Below are 20,347 nucleotides of genomic sequence, written 5' to 3'. Positions count from 1 at the left end.
TTGTAAGAATCATTTTATGAAAACAAAATGACAAATAATATCATAATTCAAAGCGTAAAGAGTGAAGACCATCAATATTCAATAACAATCTTGTATTCAATTCAAACCTAAAAATATAAAGCACGCAAAAGCCAACTAAAGTGTCTATCATAAGGGATTTCTAAACCCTTTAGGTGTTTATCCCCTACAAAAAATAAAGCGCACACTATGAATAAAAATTTCTTCCCAACAACACAGACCTTTAGGTGATATCCCTTTATTCAAAACAAACACACAATTAAAAACTTTTTTTTTTATGATAACTATATTGATCACAATCACATAGTAACTATTTCAAAGTTCATTGTTATTAGCCCCGTCATTGGTAAACTTGCTTGATTTCTCATTCTCCTCCTCAATGCTAACAAGTCTAGTGCTTTTAATCTTATCATATGACAACTTACGAAGTGTTAAAGTAAGAACACCATTTTCCAACTTGGCCTTAACCGAATCCAAATCAGCATTTTCAGGCAATCTAAACTGTCTCCAAATTTCACCATATGATCTTTCAGCTCTATGCCAACGATCACCTTGTTTCTCCTCTTCTTTCTTCCTTTCTCCAATCACTCTCAGCACACTGTTCTCTACCACTTCTATCTTTATCTTATCTTTTCTCAACCCCGGCACATCCATCGTTATAACATGTTCATCTGAAGTTTCCTTCCAGTCTACTTTAACCGGTGACAATGTCATGGCTGGTTGGTCTTTCTCAACTCCAAAGGAGATTTGTTCCATGACGCAAAATGGGTCTGGGAAATGATCAAGTAAGAGAGGGTTTGGGGAATCCATGGATGATAATGGAGACCATTTTGCTTTGGTAGGAAAACTACAAGCAAGAATAAGCAAGAAAAATGTTACTAGTAACATGGTGAGTTGTTGTGGCCTCATTTCTAGTATATTAATGTACTGGTGTTTGTTTCCTCAATTTGGTGGAAATAAAATTATTGGTCTTGTTGCATATATAGATAGGTTGTAATGTGGAATGGTTCATAGGCAGTTGCAACTGCTAGATAGACGAGTGAGAAGATTGATGTGAGTTGAAATTCATGCAAAATTACTGAGTAGAATTGGTTGCTGGTACCACATACAAGTTTCATGTACTCTCCAATTTTCACTTAGACATGAATAAACAAATAATTTAACACGGTCCACATTTATTTATTTGAACTAACGAAAACAACTAAGAAAAGGTAACACCGAAAATAAGATTATAGTTAAATTAAAACCCATGAAATTGAAATAAAAATGTCCTGAAATTGGGTGTTTTCAAGTGTTCACAAATAAATGTGTAAGTTACAAGAAATTATCATTATAAAATTTTAATTTGATTTATATGCACTATCTGCATAGGTTTTTTACATATACTTCAATCTAAATATCATCATATAGATATGTTAAATGTGTCGTAAAATGGCCGCATGGAATCAAAAATTGCCCAACCTCTTGATATTTAGAGATCCTTAACTACCAAACATTCATTCAACATCTCATTTTCTCTATCTCTCTTTACCTCACATCATTAACATGTTGTATCTATCACATAATTCAAATTACTCACTATCTCTTTCTCTCTCAAAACGTATGAATATGATATGAATGTTCTTTTGCATAAAACACAACTCTTTAAACAAAAAAAAATCTCACATTCGCAGCCCCTTTTTAATTTAATGAAACGTTAACGCAATGAACAAAGAGGTGCTTAATGAGATGAGATGTGCTGTAAAAATGAGAATCAATAGTGTTTGGCACGTATGTCATTGTTGCTATCGATGTGATTCTCTTGTTTCTCTGTTCATTTGCTTCTTGAAATTTTTTCTTTCTACTACATCAAATTGTAGTTAGGATGAAAGGGGACCAAAATTTCACGAGATTGTAAAACTGGAGGACCAAAAGTGCAAGTAAGTCTTTTTTTCTAATGAACAAGAAAAGATTTCTGTTCGGACAAATTTTATGTGTTAAGCCTAGCAAATCATTCGGATTAAATTAATCTTTTCATTCCCCATTACACAATATGCTTCGTAATGCTTATTCCATAATGGCTCATATAAACTGTTTGATTCTAAGAATAGGGAGGGAAATAGTTACAATGGAGATGGTAGGAAAGCTGGTGGAGAAAAGAGCTTTTCATGTGAAACCAACATTCACCTCCCTGGCAACCAACTACGGTGAACAAATTGTGCATTGTAATAGCCAACAATACGACAACTTCAACCATTTAACATGCATGCTCAGGTTCTTCTTTTGTTCTAGATTTTAAATTAATTAATTTAGGTCCATGATAAATATAATATTCTATTCTTGTGAATAAAAACAATAACAAAGAGGAATCAACCTGATAAAGGTCCAACTACAAACACATTCAGTTAACACTCCACCAGAATATCATAGGCACGAATTAAGGAAGTTGGCATATAATGCACCACTTCCACATTATGTACATCAGGTCCCTCTCCTTATTAAACTAGCACTTTACCGCTGGTTATCCCTGCGTCGGACATACTTTGTTCTATCATTATATCTTGGTCTGCTGTCTCCCCTTTGTGCCTGTGGCTCCACCCTTCTCTGTCTCTCAGGTGATCTTTGGACAATCTCTCCATTCACAAATAGCTCAGCTGCACCAACATAATTAAGAGATAATTATTGTAAGAAAATAGGGGGCTTGGGTAAACAAGAATAAAAGCATTCATTCCCTTATATTGTATAACTAGAACTAGACCTTACACTCTGTTAACAACCAACTTAATCAACTTTAGTGTGCTTCTATGAGAGTCAAAAGCATGAATATGACAATTAAAAGAACAAAAACAGCCCTAATAAACAAATGGAAATGAAAGATAATAAAGAAAAGAGACTAAAATGACAAACAAATGAAACAAACAAACTGTCATGAAGAAGATTGAATGTGTGACTGCAAGTAAATTATTGATAATTGGGATATTCATGTCAGTCTAACATTTGAAGCTAGACACAACCGAGAGATGGATTCACAGAAAATCATGACATTAACTGGAATCTACCGAGGGTGGACAAGAACAATAGTATAAAACTTGACTTCTTTGCACCAAACGTTCCAAATAGAAAAGATGAAAATACATGAGCCACCATCGATTGTCATTAAATAGCATCATAGTTATAGTTATATAACAAATACTGAAATGTTAAATTCAAATAATAAGAACTGATTTAACGCCAAAACAGAATGCACTAATACTCTGGGACAACAAACTGATAGGTAACTTTTGTATCAACTCCAATGATTCGGCAACTCCATATGATTGAAAAAAACACAGGAGGAGGGAAATTATCTATCACTGTCAATCCATTAGCATTAAAAGCTAGACATTACTCAAGTTATTCGCTTTACTAAGATGGAATACAAACAATAACACATTCTATGCCAAGTAACTTTTTCTGTATAAACTCCAGTGATTCTGCAACTCCGTACGTGTAAAAGAACAGAAGGGAATTCTATATCAGTCCGTTAGCATTTAAAGATCGACGTTACTTGGAGAGTTATTAGCATTGTCAAGATGGACTTCTAGTGAACACATTCTATGCTAATTAATTTATGTATCAACTCCAATGATTCTGCAACTCCATAAACGTGTGAACTGTGAAGGAACAGAACATGAGGAGGCGAAATCTCTATGAGTCCATTAGCATTCAAAGCTAGACATTACTCGGAGAGTTACTAGCATTGCCAAGATGGACTTCTATTAACACACTCTATTATAATTAATTTATGTATCAACTCCAATGATTCTGCAGCTCCGTAAACGTATGAAGGAACAGAACATGAGGAGGCGAAATCTCTATTAGTCCATTAGCATTCAAAGCTAGACATTACTCAGAGAGTTACTAGCATTGCCAAGATGGACTTCTAGTGAACACTGAACACAGTCTATGCTAATTAATTTATGTATCAACTTCAATGATTCTGCAACTCCATAAACGTGTGAAGGAACAGAACATGAGGAGGCGAAATCTCTGAGTCCATTAGCATTCAAAGCTAGAAATTACTCAGAGAGTTACTAGCATTGCCAAGATGGACTTCTAGTGAACACTGAGCACACTCTAATTAATTTATGTCTCAACTCCAAAGATTCTGCAACTCCATAAATGTGTGATGGAACAGTAAGAGGAGGGGAAATTCTCTATTAGTCCATTAGCATTCAAAGCTAGACATTACTCAAGAGAGTTACTAGCATTGCCAAGATGGACTTCTAGTGAACACTGAACACAGTCTATGCTAATTAATTTATGTATCAACTCCAATGATTCTGCAGCTCCATAAACGTGTGAAGGAACATAACATGAGGAGGCGAAATCTCTATCAGTCCATTAGCATTCAAAGCTAGACATTACTCAGAGAGTTACTAGCATTGCCAAGATGGACTTCTAGTGAACACACTCTATGCTAACTAATTTATGTATCAACTCCAATGATTCTGCAACTCCATAAATGTGTGCAGGAACATAAAGAGGAGGGGAATTCTCTATCAGTCCATTAGCATTCAACGCTAGACATTACTTCGAGAGTTACTAGCATTGCCAAGATGGACTATCAAGAAACACATTCTATGTTATTAAGAGAAGATTTTTCAGAAATTCATTCTGTGGTTCTGAACCTCCATAGATATGTTAAGCAACAAATCAGGAAAAGAGAAGATTTTTTAGTCCATTAGCATTCAAAGCTAGCGGTTACCCAAATGACATTGAGTGGTATTAGCTTTGCTGAGATGGACTGAAGATATAAACAGAACAGAAAGAAGGAAACAGTGCTTGCAATGCAAACTATAGTAAAAACATTGAACACACTCAATGCCCCTTGATTATGCTTACAATTAAGAGTGCTCTATAAATGTTCTATTACTTAGTTGAGGAGTGCTACCAACACTACACACACATCCCAACAACTCTCTTTTATTTGTTAAAATTGATACGAGTCCCACATAATTTGGTGGGAACCATATGAATTTCAACCAATAAGAGTGTGTTGGGATGTTTGTGTTAGAGAGCTTGTTACTAGGATTATTCTTATAAACAGGTAAATGTCACAATTCATTGCATCAAAAATGGTGGCCTCAAAGCAAGAAACAAAAATCAGTATCAAAGATCACCATTATTATCAGCTAAAAAAGGCAAGATAAAAAAACAGTTCAAATATAAAACTACTAAATCCTCACCGCCGTAGTCCTGGTACTCAGGATCAACATATGAATCAGGAAGGACAAACAGAACTCCAGGTAACCCTACTCAAAGAGAAACAACAATACAAAACACATTAAGCAGCAGTAAAATAAAAAAATATATATATAATTCATTGAAATGGATCCTTTATACCTTCCAACTTATTAGAAGTCTCCTCGTCAAGCTCACAGCCAAATCCAAAGTACCTCTCACAAGACACATTGTAAATCTTCTTCTTAGCTTCCTCTTCACTGAAAACCAAACAACAAATTTAGAAAGACAAAAATCAAAATCGCTTAAAAACAATAAGACATATCAAACTAAAACCAAATCAGGGTTTCAAAACAAAAACATTAAATTTTAATCACAGCCTAGAAAACAAATCGTTTAGAAAAAAACAATTACACCCATAAAAACCCAAATTAGGGTTTCAAAACATCAATTCTTCCAATTATTGCTTCACATCCACATAATATCTTACCACTCTAGGCTAACTCCTTTAGTTTTTTAACTAGCAGTCACTACGGCTACAGCCGTGGTGAGCTTAGGGGCTGAGATAACATCAATTTCCTATTCTTAACATGATCAATTGCACTCAAATCTCAACATTCAGTCCATTACATGTTCATTTATCATTTTAATTTGGAATTAAACTTTCAATTTAAAAACTTATTTATCAGTGATAAATCATCCACCCAATTCAAGATCAACACAAGAGATTTCCCTTCAAAATCATATAACACAGTAGAATCAGAAGAGGTATATATGTTCATATAATTTTACTCTCACTGATCTTATTACTCAATCTCATAAAAACCTAACATTCCTTTTTCCCCAAATAAAACCCTAAATGTCAATTCATGAAATTTCTACATGCATGAAGGAAAGGGATGGGGAAACCCACCTCTAGTTTGATGATTTTCTGAATTCGAAGTAGTGAGGATAATGATGATGATTAATGGTGATGATGGCTCTCAGTCTCACAACTTCATTTTTTCTTCTTTCCCGTACTCCTCTTTTCTTCCTATTTCTTTACTTTCTTCTTCTTCTTAATTGTGATATCCTCCTAATTGATCTTCTCTTTTTCCTCACTCCACCATATTCCATTTCTCTGAATCCTCTTCCTTTCACTTTCTCTCTTTCATTTTCTCTCCCTCTCTCTCTAACTCTCTCTTTTCTTTTATTTTCTTCTTCTAGTAAGATAATGAAATGGGTGTTGTGTGTTTTCTGATTTTTGTATCTAAATGTGAGTATGAGTTATGGTGGGCTTGAGTCTAATGAACCTAATTACTAGATGTACTCTCCAGCCTCTCATACACCCCTTCTTATTTCTATAATTCAACTAAACACCAAGTCTAGTAAATAACATATATGTATCATTCTATAATAATAAAAACAATAATAATAAGAATTAATCCTATCAAAATTATTTATAGAGATTGTAATGTGGGGTGTTACATCCTCCCCCCCTTAAATAATTTTGTCCTCAAAATTGACCTAATCTTAAATTAAATATATTTTCCAAACAACTACATTAAGAACAATGGGTCCCAAATACTCATACCCTTAGATTAAATACAGAATGCAACTAGGTTCAAGGAATATATGATAATAATTTTTTTTTACACCTATTAAAACAATTGAGAATACTCAGGTATTCTTTAAAGGACACTTAGCCAGCAAATTTTTATATACTTCAGAATCATAACAAGCATACAAATTAACGTTGTGCATATATCAGTCATTTCCATTAGTAGAAGATGATGTGCAATGGCATAGACAACAAAGTCACATAATCACATAACTCATCTAAGGAAAGACAGACATGAAAGTTCAAAGGGTCTTTGATTTCTACTTACTAAGCATTCATATATTAAAATGAGATTTTGAAATATTGGACGAAATTGAAGTAGAACTTGGATATGCATGTGCTACGCTCAAAATTCAAGGATACGGTCCCAAAAACTTCAGGTTTGGTATTTAGTTAAGAGTTTAATACCTATTATTCATTTATAGCGTAAAATTTTACATCGTCAACAATCAAAACCAATCAAAGGAATTATGAATAAAGTCGGTTTTTTTTTTTTTACAAGGGCACATTAACAACCAACAAGTATCCATTTTAAAATTTGCATACACATTTACTCAACAATCATTCATACAAATAAAGCATACATGGGTATGGTCATGTTTAAAAGATCACACAACACAAGATGTACCTTAGTTACCATTAAAATTTCTTAGTTTTGCAAAAAGAATTATCTAAAAGTTATTTCAACATCGCTGCGCGCTTTGATCTCAACCACATCTCTTAATTTTTTGAAACAACATAATATATACTCATACCCGACACAAGATGTGCTAAACGGGAAGGCAAATATACAAAAAAAAAAAAAAAAAAACAGGCTGAAACAGAACTGCAGTAACAGTAGCCTGCTGCCACGCCCAAAACAGCCCTAAAACCATCCCAGCCGAGGCAGAAACAAAACAAGTAGAAAGCAGTCTAGAAGGACTAATCTCAGCTGCTGTATTGAAATTACATCTATTAATTTATATGTATTGAAATTATAGTCGAAGATAATGTAATTTATAACAGCCATTTGTTTCAACAGAAGTAAATATACTTTATAAGGCAAGAAATATTTTATTTTTAAATAAAAACATAATACATCAGAATATCACCACTCCCAAAGCTAGACATATTGTAAAACCATTCATGTTTTCATATAAGAACTTAAACTCTTAAAAGACTTCATTATGGCATGAGAACAGACCCTAAAGAATGAATAGTCAAGATGAGTTCAATGAATGTCACCCCATTCTTCAACACACTTCAAAACACTCTCACCAAACCATAAAAGTTTTGTATCAAATCAACTTATCAACTTATATACTTAAAACCAATAACACCCATCAAATCAAGTTATCTCCCAAATCACATAGAATCACATAGAATCAAACAAATCACATAGAATCAAACAACAAAAATAGAAAGCCAAAAATCACTTAGAAAAAATAAAACCCATAAAACTAAAAACAAAATTAAGGTTTCAAAACATCCATTTCAATTACAGAAAAATATCCCACAATCAAAAAAAGGATTTTTATCACAACCCAGAAGATTTAACAAGCAAAAAAAGGAATTTTATCACAACCCAGAGGACCCAACAAGCAAAAATCCAAAGAGTGTATTAAAATTCATAAATTTCGATAACAAAATTAAGAATTTAACAAATCAAACAGTAAGAAAATGTTATACCTTCCAAGAATTTCTGCAAGGGTTTTGACGTAACAATCAATCATCTGCTCTTTGGTAGCACCTTCACCACCAGGCTTATCCATAATAATAAGCCAGTGATTGTAATCACAACCCGGGAAAAGTGGAGCCATCTCAGTAGGCGGACGATCACTGAAGGAGGTGTTGGACCCCGGTACTAGCGGCGAGTAGTTGCAGTAACCGGCTCGGTGAATTCCGCCGAAATGGGCTGCCGGATTGAGTGATTGGAACATTGGGATGATGAATCGAGGGGATGTGAGAGATGAAGGTTTGGAGAGTGATCCGGCAACGGTGGTGGTGTAGGTAGAGGTGGTGGTGGTTGAGAAAAGGCGGCGTTTGAAGGAGGATGCAATTGCTCTCGTCGCCATGATGGATCTGAAGGAGAACGAAATGGGAATTAGGGTTTATAAGAGATTAGGGTTTTTGGTGCTTCACTGTGTGAAACTTGATTAACCTCTGCGGCTATATATATATTATGTGATTTTTTTTTTTTTTTTGGTACAGATATATTATGTGATTTTTAATATCAGAACTGCTATTTAGCACGGATTCATGTTGGCGTACACGGTGTGTAAAAGCCTATTTTCCACGCGCTACAGTTTTTGCAATTTTTCGAATTAAAAAAACTAGATAAATATAATAAGGGAAATGTTAACTTGTGCCCTTGGGGTTAAGTAACCAAAAGTAGAAGTTTTTTCTCGGAAATTGAGCATTCAATGTCTTGAAAGTTTCAAAAGTTATCTTTTCAACATAAAATTTATTACTTAATTCTATTTTAAGTTCCTTAACTTGTGCCCTAAGGGCACAAGTTAACATGACCCATATAATAATAAAAATATAATAGAATTGCTTAGGATATTTGCATTGGAGCTAGATTTTGTTAGCTTTGATGGATGTGGCTGATTTTGGAATTGCAGCCCTGTTAAACACAAGGAAGTTATGCCTCACACCCCTACTATTATACCTTTACCCCAACATTTTACATAAACTACCAAATTTACCCTTTATATAAAATTAAACACATTTCACCCTTTGACGTTCACCCCACCTTCACCCCTTCTGTTCTGGAAAAAACGGGCTGGAAAAAAGTAAACTTCCACTCCCAGCAAACAACAGTAAGCTTTCTTTGCCAAAATCATCATCAATTATTGATTGTTCTCATAATCGTTTCCTTTTTCTCTGTTCTTTCTCTTAATGGTTCAACGGAATTATTGATTGAGGTTTTAGGTTTTGTGGGTTTGTCAAGGTTTTACGGGGTAGTGGATTACCGGAATCCTTCATGGAATCGTGTTATGAGTTGTTTCCAGAATCGATTTTCGAATCATTGATTTTTGGAAAACGCATGTGAAGCGTTCCGGTTGATTTTCCGGAAAACGCATGCAAAGCTTTCCGGTCATCGTTTCGAATTTCTTCCGGAATGGTTGCATGATGATTTCCGGTTCAAGCACTTATTTTTTAATTTTATTTTTTTCATTTTTAAGTTCTTACTTTTTTTTGGACTCAAACTGTTTTAATGAATGAAAGCTGCCCATAAATCAATGACATTGTTACCGTAAATCAATGCCTTTTTGTTCAACACTGACTTGTGAGGGTACTTTACAAATTGAATGTTTCTTCCATTGATCTATGTCATTAGCTTATGAAGGAGCATTGTTCTTGACCTCCTCATTGATTTTATCAGTCCACTTCATTTCTAACTATACTTATGCCTAAGATGTAAGGTCTATCTAACTTTCTTCACATCTTAACACATAAATACTAACTTTATGGGCTGATAATTTTTTAAGATGTTATTTAGTAGGTGCTTCTCATCTTAACATATAACTTATGAACTTTGTGGGTTGTTTAGTGCTAGTTGTGTGCTTTTTTTTTGGTTCGGCTGTGTTGATGCTTCTGTGTTAATTCTTTTGTCTCTTTTTCATTAATTCTTGTGTCTCTTTTTCTATTAATTCTTTGTCTTTCTATTAATTCTATGTCTTTTTTTATTTATTGGTTCGGTGCATAGGACGAGGTGGCAAGATTATACGTATAGGGCAAAACGAACCACGGCATCGTGAGGTGGTTCGTGATCAACCGGAGTCATCCATATGAAGTCACAATTACATACATGGAGTGGTACTACAGAGTATCACATCCTCGTTTGATATGACCTAATGAGGACCCGCATAGACCAGTCCCTGTTCCAACGTATAGAGTCCCTGATGATGCAGGACCTTCTGACCCGAGGATGTCTTTGATTGCTTCTAAGCTACAGGGTTACTTGGATGCGGTCGGGGCCACAAAAGAGGAATCCCAATTTGAGCATTTGTATCAAGCATTAGACCTGACTCGCGGTGGACCTTTATATTAGTTATCTTAGTTTATTTATTATATATTGCATTATCGACTTCTACTTTATGTTAAATTTGGTATTATCAACTTTTGGTTTATGTTATACATTGTAATATCGACTTCTGGTTTATTTTAAACGTTGTATTATCGACTTTTGGTTCATGATTATACATTCTAGTATTGACTTTGCAATATTGTAATATGATATAGAGTGCTCGTGTTGTTGCTTCAAAGCCTGTGATCAATATTTATATATGCAGGAACCTATATTTATATAAGCTTTTGGTTGGCTGTTGTTGACAGAGGCTGCTAGTTGTTTAGGTTGTTGGTTTCTGTTTCAGCTTGAAACTTGCTGTTAAACTGTTTAGCCCAAGCAAGTGTGCGGCTGGTTGGAATTGTGTTGGAATATGCTAGTATCATTGTTAGATGGGATGGGTTATTTAGTACTAGTGGGTGTCTTTTTTGGTTAGGCTGTTTGGATTTGTGTTGCTGCTCCTGTGTATTTTCCCTTTATTAGCAGCAACCAATATTATAATTTATAGCTTCTGTTTGTAGCTTTGCTATGAGTGGTTTTGGTAGGTGCTTAGTGTTCCTGTATACACGTAATACAGGCAAGTAATATCAAGAATATAAGCTCTAGTATTATTAGAGATTGCATTAGCTTCAAAGTTTGTTTTCGTAGTTTAAATTTTTTGCATGTTAGGCGTGAAGCCAACCAGGTTGCCCATTATTTAGCTAAACATGCTCTTCATAATTTAGATCAAATATGGATCGAAGAGACTCCACCTTGTATTTCTGCAGTCTTGGCTTTTGATTTATTGCCAGACTTTCATTAATGAATTTTCTTTAATGTCTAAAAAAAAAGAATCAAGAATATAAGCTCTAGTATTAAGCAAGTTGGAAATAAAAAAAAATTAAAATAAATGCACCGGAAAACTAGGATACACGTTTCCGGTTCTTTATTTTCTACATTGAAATTATTGAGCATGGAAAGCTGCATACAAGTATTCCGAATTATTTTCGGAAACATATATATATATATATATATATATATATGAGTTTTCCGAATTATTTTCGGAAAAGTATATACCAGTGTTCCAAAATATTTTCGGAAACGTTTTTATAGTGAAGAAAAAAATGGAAATACATGGAAAAATATCATGTGGGGGTGCACTCATTCTGAATTAAGAGATGTTGAAATTAAGGGTGAAAAATTTATGTATAAAAGATTAAATAATAAAAGGGGTAAAATTGGAATTTTTAAAAATTTGTAGGGGTGAAAGTACATGTGTCGGGGTACAGGTATAACTTCCTAAACACAAATGCCTTGCAATAATTTAATTTAAATCTCTTGATGCTAATGCGCACATGTTTGAACATAATAAACTTTGACTTTTGAATTGGAACTTTGAAGCTTCTCCTTTCAAGGTCCGCAGGCTACTTCAATTGATCAAATTGATTGCTTGGTTCAAATGACTTGGGAACTTCCTAAAAATTACATGCTGAATCAAGTTATGAAGTTGATGCCAAGTTTAATCTCACACTTGAGATCCAGAACACACATTAATTTGATATCTAAGAAACTCTTTATTTGTAGTTTTCTGAATTACAGGCAGTCTTAGCCCCTGCCATGAAAAAAACTAAAATGAGACATATATACTACTATATTTAAATAGAGAAATGCTAGTATATAACCATTCAGCCATTCATGAATGTCCATACTTAAATATTTACAGCCAAAACATGATTCTTAGTATGCAGTGTAATATTATTCATTTAAAATGAATCTTATATTTGCACCTGATTTGCGTGACTGGTATGTTCTTTATTTACTTGAATGCTCTCTTGCGTGCCAATTCCATCATCAACTTGAGATCCGTAAAATGCTTCCTATTCAATTTCTTGAACTGATGTGCATGTGCCCTGCCATTAGAAATCTTAAATTAGACATGTCAACTTTTACATCTATAATATCAATAAATATTATAAATCTCATAATCACCTCTTCTTGACCTTGAATTTTTTTACTTTTTTGGTTGCATTTTTTAGTTTCCTTTTTTGCAAGCCTCTTCTTCACAATTTGATCAACTATAGAAGTCTTCCTTTTTGAAGAAGGACGCCCTTTACTTCGAGTTATTTTAGGATCAAGAATAGTTGCCTTGTTTTGAGCTGGAGTGTCTTCTTCTATAATTCGAGGAGATGAGCCTTTACACACTAACTCAATTTTCAAGTCTTTAATCCTTTTCATCACTGTTGATAAATCATCTTCACTATTTATCCATGTTGAAGCAACTTCGTAAAAGGCGTCACAAGCTTTATCAACACGTTGCATCGCTGTTTTTGCAGCCAAATTATCAAAACCACATTTAATATATGTATGTCTCCGCCTTACATCCTTCCTCCACCGTGCCAAAATATATTTGGATGGGACTGAATCTGTTTTACCTCTAAGCTTAAGCACACAAAGAATGTGCCTACATAAAATGCCTTTAAATTCAAACAAGCAGCACGTGCATTTTAACCTGAAGTCTTCTTCATTGCAAAACACCATGAACACAATGTCTTTCATCTTGTCATATACTTTCTTATTTTCTGTAACAGAAAAAACTAATTCCAAACCCTCCAATTTGTTGAAACATGCATGACAATACATCATAGAAGCAATTTCTAATTGGAATTCTTTGAATTTTGCGTTGGTAAATGCTTTTTGGAATTGGAACTCAAAGCCAAAGTGACTTATACAAGCAATAACTGTATTAAATCAACCAAAATCAGCCACGCTCTCCTTTTCAATTTTATCTTTCAATGCATTATCATATTGCTCAGCAAATTGCTTCAATGTTGTTTTGAGGTTACATATCCATCAAAAAATGAATTCATACTTTCACTTCGTTGTGTGGTTGACATTCCAGCCCAAAATGTGTCTCTCAACATATACAGGAACCCAACAATGTCGTTCGTCAAATATACCTTTCAATCATTCACTATCTTGTAGTTTGTAACTGATAACACGCAAAATACACTACTAAATAGTTTGATTTTTATTTATTTTAGGGTCAATTATTTTGTATTTTGCACTGTTACTGCTGGTATTATGTTTGTGTTTCAGGTACCGAAGGTGTCAAAAATAAAAGAATTAAAAAAGGAGGTGAAAAGAGCAATTTCGGCTAGTACGGCCAACCCATTACCATGGCTAATGACATCATCACGTTTTAAATTCAAGGCTATAAAAGAGGCTCTGCTGATCAGAAGCAGGGGGGGACGTTTTCAGCATCACGTTTTAAGCTTTTAGTTTTACAATTTCAGAAGAAGAAAAACAGCTTTTGCACTTTAGCTTAATTTAGTTTTCTCTTGTTTTTAAATTCAGTTTCGAATAAGAATTAGATGTGCAGATTTGTTATTGATTTTCGATTTCAATTTGCTTCAATTATTTGTTTGGAATTCACGCTAGCACACAACCTTGAGAACTCTTTTTACAATTTTTTTGATCAATTCCAATTCTTGTTAGTTTTCATTGCAGTGTTATTTTCATTCCTTTATTTTCTATATTGCTGCGAGGCTAGTTAGACCTTGTCCCATAGTTTCATTAGCTGCTGCTTTTATTACTATTATTGATTTCCAATTCAGCTAGTTTATTGTGTACTGTATTCCATATATATAAATATTGTTGCTGCGTGGCTCTTCTCTTTCAATTCCAATCGCTTTGAATTGCTACTGCCGTGGCTGTCTCTTTAACAAAGTTTCCAACTTATTACAGTTATTATTTGTTTGTTTGTTTAGTCCATTGTTTTGCAGCACGGTTTCTACATTTACAGTCTGCATCGAATTGTTCGAGGGAATTTATACTCAATTAAAGTGGCCAGATTTTTACAGGTATAATTCATTTCCTTTTAGCATGAATCAATTAATAGTTTGTATGCTTAATATAATTATGCGCGAGTAGTCTCATTTGAGTCCGAAACGAGGTTCCGTCGTACCGACAAAACTCATGTAAATTTCGCGCTTCTTCTAGTGCAACGAGAATTTAAATAAATTGTTTTGAAAAATTCTGTTTTGCAATTGTTAAAAGTCTACTACGAAAGTAGAGACACAGAGATATCGTTTACGCATCGAAAGAGCGAAAACGATATCTGACATAGAAAAATATCAAGTTTTTAATCGAAAAGGTTAAAGCGAAAGCATTTCTTTTCTTTTAATTAAGAGTTTATTGAATTTAGAAAAAGGAATTTTTAGGCCTGTGATTATACGCTACGAAAGTAGGTGTTTTATGCGTCTAAAAATTCCGACAATGTGTTGCGAAAGCAAACGTTGTCTCTTGTTCGATAAATTCTACAAGAAGTTTTAATTCTCTCGTTACCATTTAATTGGCGCAACAATTTGCTTGAGTGACGGAAGTTGACGGTAACCGTCGTTTTGGCCTCTACTCATTTATTAATTAATTAAAACTCATTTTATTCCGCGCAAATTCCTAAATATTTTGATTTCACCTTAGATAAACACAGTAACAACGAACTTCGGTACTTGTTAAATTGGTCTCTGTGGATACGACATCCCTTTTTATACTAAAACGAAACAGCCGTGCACTTGCGGCCCTGTCAGTAACACTCAATCATATTTTCCCACCACGTAATAAAATCAGTTTTGGTAAAAGAATCATAAACAATATCATGCAAAAGTATTTTGATAGACTCATACGAAGAGTGTCGACCAAACTTTTCAGGAATCTTTTTCTTTAAATGCCATAAGCACCATCGGTGACGAGCATTCGGAAAGACAATTTCAATTGCCTTTTTCATTGCTCTGTCTTGATCGGTGATTATTGCATTTGGAGCACATCCATGCATACATTCTAACCACGTTTTGAACAACCAAGTAAAAGTTTTGGTATCCTTATTTACACGGAACATTTTAGGAGGTATTGGCAAGGAACGATAAAATTAAATGAGAAATAAAATTAAATTAGGTTATCATTGAAAGAAAAATGTTACACCATAATACAATTTTTTTATATTATAGGTTAAAATAAGTTTTTTATAATGTTTAATATTGTTTCTATTGTTGTGGATTGTTCATATTTTAATGAGATTTAACTAGTTTTTTAATTGATAATTTAAATATTATTATAAAAAGATAAAATAGTTTAAATGAAGGGTTAAAATAGAAGAAAAATTCAACCTTTTTTTGAAGGAAGAAAAGAAAAATTCAACCTAAAAATGTATCTACTTTATATTTTGTTATCGATATAAAACAGGCACACCAAAATTTTTTATTCATATTATAAATAGTAATAAAAAAATATATTAGATTATTTTAAAGTTTTGAATTTTAAATTTATTATGATGGACAACGTGTCTATCTCTCTTGTGAGCCGTTAGTTAAAATCATAGTTTTTCTCTTTCATCTATCAAAGAGAGGTAATTTAGAGTCAATTTTTTTTTTTTACCTAAAACCACATCTCTTAATCGGTTTTCTCTTTCCCTTTTATTTAAATAAATGATTTTCACATCTATTTAGTTTTTTTCTTTTGTGATTTTGTCTTCTTAGTGCGACATTGTTTTTTTTTGTCTTCTTGAAGTGTTTGTTTGGTTCAGATTGTAGACCAACTTCAACCAGTGCATATCCAATCAATGACTTTGACATCGTCAACGTTGCATATCCGTAGACATGACTATTTCAAAGGCTTGAACATAATCATATTTGTATGCTTTTGTACTTTGTTGTATTATGATATTAACATGAATGTCGTGAGTTTTTTTTTTTTGGTGGTCAGGGTTTGAACCCCGGACTTTGCATATATTATGCATTGTTCAAATCAATTGAGCTAAGCTCACGTAGACGAATGTTGTGAATTTATTAAAACATTCATCATTTTTATTTTTAGTGAATTTATATTGTATCAATACTCTATCAATTTGAATGAATCATGAATGAATATTATTTATTTTTAGTAAAAAAAAAAGTATGAGTGTGGTTAAATCCACATCATCTATAAATGAATAAAATATTATATATATAAAAGAGATGAGATATAACATCTTCCTCACTCAGTATTAACAAATTAACATAAAGACTTATTTGTTGGACGTAATTCAAAATTAAAGCTTTTTTATTTTTTTACTCGTAAATTTTAGAGGTGTAAATGTCTTCCTAAATGGTATTTTAGTGGTTGAAATAAGAAAATTGTTTTTTTGACATTGAATACTTCCTATTGACACAAGTAAATGACGAAATAACCCCCAGCGGCAGTTAACAATCGTTGGTTAAAGCGCCGGCAGCTAGCTGCCGTTGGTGCCAGCGGTAGTTAACTACTGTTGCATTCTGTATCTTAACAGAACGCATAAACCTCCAGTTTCTCATTACATACATGCAAACTTTCATTCAAAATATAACCAAAAATCACCCAAACTTCAATTTGCTCGAATTTACATGCAATGTAGTTTGTTTAAGGTGTTGGTTTTCATAATTTTGAGCAAAATGTTAGTTTTAGGTAGTTTTAGGTTAGGTTAGGTTAGAAAATTGCAAATTATGCATGATTTAGATGCTTTGATGGATTGTTGATGCTGGAATTGATGTTTAGAGTAAGTGTAGGTACAATGTAGTTGAATTTGATGTTGAAATAACACTAATTGTGCTAGTATTTTGAATTGCACTTAAGGTGTTTGATGAAATGCCTAAGTGAGAGAATCTTGTTTTTTTGTGTATTTTTTTTTGCAAAAATGTTAAATTATGTAATGTATATATGTTATGGTGTTTATAAGTTTGTTTGTATTTTTTTTTTTTGTTGCTTTTTTGGCAAGTTTGATGAATGACATAATGTGCTTAAGTTTAATTTGTCATATGCTTAAGTTTAATTTGTGATAATGTAAGGGTTAGAACCATTGTTCCATACATTTGGCATAATGATAACCATAATGTAGAATAACCATAATGTGATAATGTAGTTAGATTAGGTTTGATGAATGCATAAGTTAGATTAGATTAGAACCATTGTTCCACGTATTTATGTTTTTTTAAATGTCTTTTGTACAGATATGATTAGGGATGAGGATGAGCGGCAGCGGGTTATTAGAGAGGATATGATGCACAATGGTAAAGCGGCGAGTACCGCTAGCGCTCGGAGAGAAAAGGAGGACTAAAACTCGTATGTCCCTAAGACTCGGAAGCGTAGGGACCCGAGGATAGTTGGAGAGTGCTCACATGCACAGACGGATTACTCCACCCAGGTGGTTGATCTGACACCAGCTCATGATTATGCCGGGTATGCGGATGAGGGTTTTGCTGGTATGATCGGATGGAGGAGGATGCTATGTTTTATCAGCCGCAGGACGAGGCAGAGGATGAGGAGGTGGCAGATGATGAGGGGGTGCCAGAGGATGTTGTGACGGATTATTTGGAGGTAGAGAATGTTGTTCCTGAGGATGAGCTCGAGCCTCAGACTCAGCGACGATGTCGTCGTGTTCCGTTGATACCGTCATATCCTGTTGGAGGGCCTCCCTTTCCTGGAGGACTTGAGACCATGTCACTGTTGTCCGACTACGCGAAGCACGTGGCGAACCCTCTTTGGGTGAACCATCATAATGTAAGTGTTTAAATTTTTTAAAATTCTTTAAATGCTTTAAAATGATTTTTTTTTTGGTGGTGTCCGGGATTCGAACCCCGGACCTTTGCATATATTATGCATTGTCCTTACCATTTGAGCTAAGCTCACGTAGACACTTTAAAATGATTATTTAAAAGAATGTAGCGTAACTGTTTTAATTATTTAAAAGAAGGTAGCGTAAGTGTTTTAATTATTTAATATTATAAAATGATTATTTAAAAGAATGTAGCGTAACTGTTTTAATTATTTAAAAGAAGGTAGCGTAAGTGTTTTAATTATTTAATATTATGTAGCGTAAGTGATTTAATTATTTAATATTATGTAGCGTAAATGTTTTAATTATTTAAAAGAATATAGCGTAAATGTTTTAATTAATTAATATTATGTAGCGTAAGTGATTTAATTATTTAATATTATGTAGTGTAATATTTTAATTATTTAATATTATATAGCGTAAGTGATTTAATTATTTAATATTATGTAGTGTAACTGTTTTAATTATTTAAAAGAATGTAGTGTAAATATTTTAATTATTTAATATTATGTAGCGTAAGTGATTTAATTATTTAATATTATCTAGCGTAACTGTTTTAATTATTTAAAAGAATGTAGCGTAAATGTTTTAATTATTTATTATTATGTAGCGTAAGTGATTTAATAATTTAATATTATGTAGCGTAAATGTTTTAATTATTTAATATTATGTAACGTAAGTGTTTTAATTATTTAAAATAGTGACAATGTCTTAATTAATTTAAATTTCAGATGTGGTATGATGAAGCGGATTACAAGAGTATAAATGCAGGGAAAAGGAAGAAAGAGCTTGATAAACCGGAGGCGGGTTTGAGGTGGTTTTGGGAGCCTGTGGAGGGGTCTGGCCTACATGATTTGATATACACCGAGTATTCGACTGTGATCCATGCCATGATACGCGCTATGTGCGAGAGGTGGCACACGGTGACCAGTAGTTTTTATCTACCTGTGGAGGAGATGACGATCACTTTGGACGATGTGCATAATCTCCTACACATTCCTATTCACGACCGCATGCTGGACCACGACGAGGCAATGGATCGGGGTCGTTCGATTGATTTGATGACCAGGTTGTTGGGCATGTCAGATGCTGATGCTAGGGCTGAGGTTAGGAATGAATTTGTAACACCCCGTTTTCCTAACATAAAAATTTCTTAATAAAAATCAGAGTTTAACAACTTAAACGGAATGCTACACTTCTTAAAAATCATAAATGGAATAAATAATAATTTATCCTTCAAAATTCAATCAACAATTAATTAATAATTTGCAGCGGAATTATTCATCATCTAAAATAGTCTTTGGCACAAGGGTCTCAACATAAAATCTCAAAGCAACTTAGTTCGATAATAATTCATGAAAACTTCTTAAATAATACGTAAGGAACAGAAAACAATAACAAATTCCCATCCCGTTACGTATCAGAGCACCTAAGACACACTTGTGAGGAGTTCACTCACGACCGCAACTAATCTTGGTTACCTGCAAGTTACCCATACGAAGAGCAACATTTTCAAGCAGAAGGGGTGAGATTTCACAAACAACAATATTAAGCATATAATTCATCAATCACATTTAACAACATAAACATCATCGAAATATCATAATAATCCTGTAACATCATAGCATCATCATAAACATCATCAACATATCATAATAATAATCATGTAGCATTATAGCATCATCATAAACAACTTTATAATCATTCTTCAACATCAACTTCATAAATCAACTTAATCAACTTGACAACTTTGACTCGACTATGCAACTTCAACTCGACTATGCAACTCTTATCATCTTAAACCATCTCAATAATGCAAATGCATGTGGTACCAATTCCAGGGCATCAAGCCCTCAACTTAATTGAGCGTAAAAAG

General features: G+C 33.5%; 3 protein-coding genes, 1 long non-coding RNA gene and 1 pseudogene across 4 annotated transcripts; 2 read left to right on the top strand and 3 right to left on the bottom strand.

The window, feature by feature from the left end:
- Positions 1 to 188: 188 nt before the first annotated feature.
- Positions 189 to 993, bottom strand: LOC146956720 (22.7 kDa class IV heat shock protein-like). The gene has a single exon (XM_085731197.1). It carries the CDS (start codon positions 925 to 927, stop codon positions 334 to 336), a length of 594 nt encoding a protein of 197 aa, XP_085587323.1. The 5' UTR covers positions 928 to 993; the 3' UTR covers positions 189 to 333.
- A 1,260-nt stretch (positions 994 to 2,253) lies between these two features.
- Positions 2,254 to 8,947, bottom strand: LOC146956719 (multiple organellar RNA editing factor 2, chloroplastic-like). Its single transcript, XM_085731133.1, has 4 exons — positions 8,489 to 8,947; positions 5,383 to 5,480; positions 5,226 to 5,291; positions 2,254 to 2,651 (listed from the first exon to the last, which is right to left on the bottom strand). Exons 1-4 carry the CDS (start codon positions 8,872 to 8,874, stop codon positions 2,509 to 2,511), a joined length of 693 nt encoding a protein of 230 aa, XP_085587259.1. The 5' UTR covers positions 8,875 to 8,947; the 3' UTR covers positions 2,254 to 2,508.
- A 396-nt stretch (positions 8,948 to 9,343) lies between these two features.
- On the top strand, positions 9,344 to 10,999 carry LOC146956718 (uncharacterized). Its single transcript, XR_015020718.1, has 2 exons — positions 9,344 to 9,621; positions 10,512 to 10,999. It is a non-coding gene; the product is annotated as an uncharacterized LOC146956718 (long non-coding RNA).
- A 1,626-nt stretch (positions 11,000 to 12,625) lies between these two features.
- Positions 12,626 to 14,416, bottom strand: LOC146956717 (protein FAR-RED IMPAIRED RESPONSE 1-like; annotated as a pseudogene).
- On the top strand, positions 14,090 to 19,648 carry LOC146956716 (uncharacterized). Its single transcript, XM_085731116.1, has 3 exons — positions 14,090 to 14,710; positions 17,867 to 18,416; positions 19,203 to 19,648. The coding sequence occupies exons 2-3, from the start codon at positions 18,129 to 18,131 to the stop codon at positions 19,626 to 19,628; spliced, it is 714 nt and encodes a 237-aa protein (XP_085587242.1). The 5' UTR covers positions 14,090 to 14,710; positions 17,867 to 18,128; the 3' UTR covers positions 19,629 to 19,648.
- The last annotated feature ends 699 nt before the right edge of the window (positions 19,649 to 20,347 follow it).

This window comes from Medicago sativa, chromosome 1, assembly GCF_051527215.1.
Source record: "Medicago sativa cultivar Bolivia chromosome 1, Bolivia_mono, whole genome shotgun sequence".
Lineage (NCBI taxonomy): Eukaryota > Viridiplantae > Streptophyta > Magnoliopsida > Fabales > Fabaceae > Medicago > Medicago sativa.
The sequence above is the reverse complement of the archived record's forward strand: the minus strand, read 5'-3'. Positions and strand labels throughout refer to the sequence as shown.

Coding starts and splice junctions, on each gene's coding strand:
- LOC146956720 (XM_085731197.1), bottom strand. CDS start 927: ATGAGGCCACAACAACTCACCATGTTACTAGTAACATTTTTCTTGCTT.
- LOC146956719 (XM_085731133.1), bottom strand. CDS start 8,874: ATGGCGACGAGAGCAATTGCATCCTCCTTCAAACGCCGCCTTTTCTCA. Junction 5,292..5,382: donor GACTTCTAATAAGTTGGAAG/GTATAAAGGATC, acceptor CTCTTTGAGTAG/GGTTACCTGGAGTTCTGTTT. Junction 2,652..5,225: donor TGAGTACCAGGACTACGGCG/GTGAGGATTTAG, acceptor ATGTTGGTGCAG/CTGAGCTATTTGTGAATGGA.
- LOC146956716 (XM_085731116.1), top strand. CDS start 18,129: ATGGAGGAGGATGCTATGTTTTATCAGCCGCAGGACGAGGCAGAGGAT. Junction 18,417..19,202: donor TTTGGGTGAACCATCATAAT/GTAAGTGTTTAA, acceptor TTTAAATTTCAG/ATGTGGTATGATGAAGCGGA.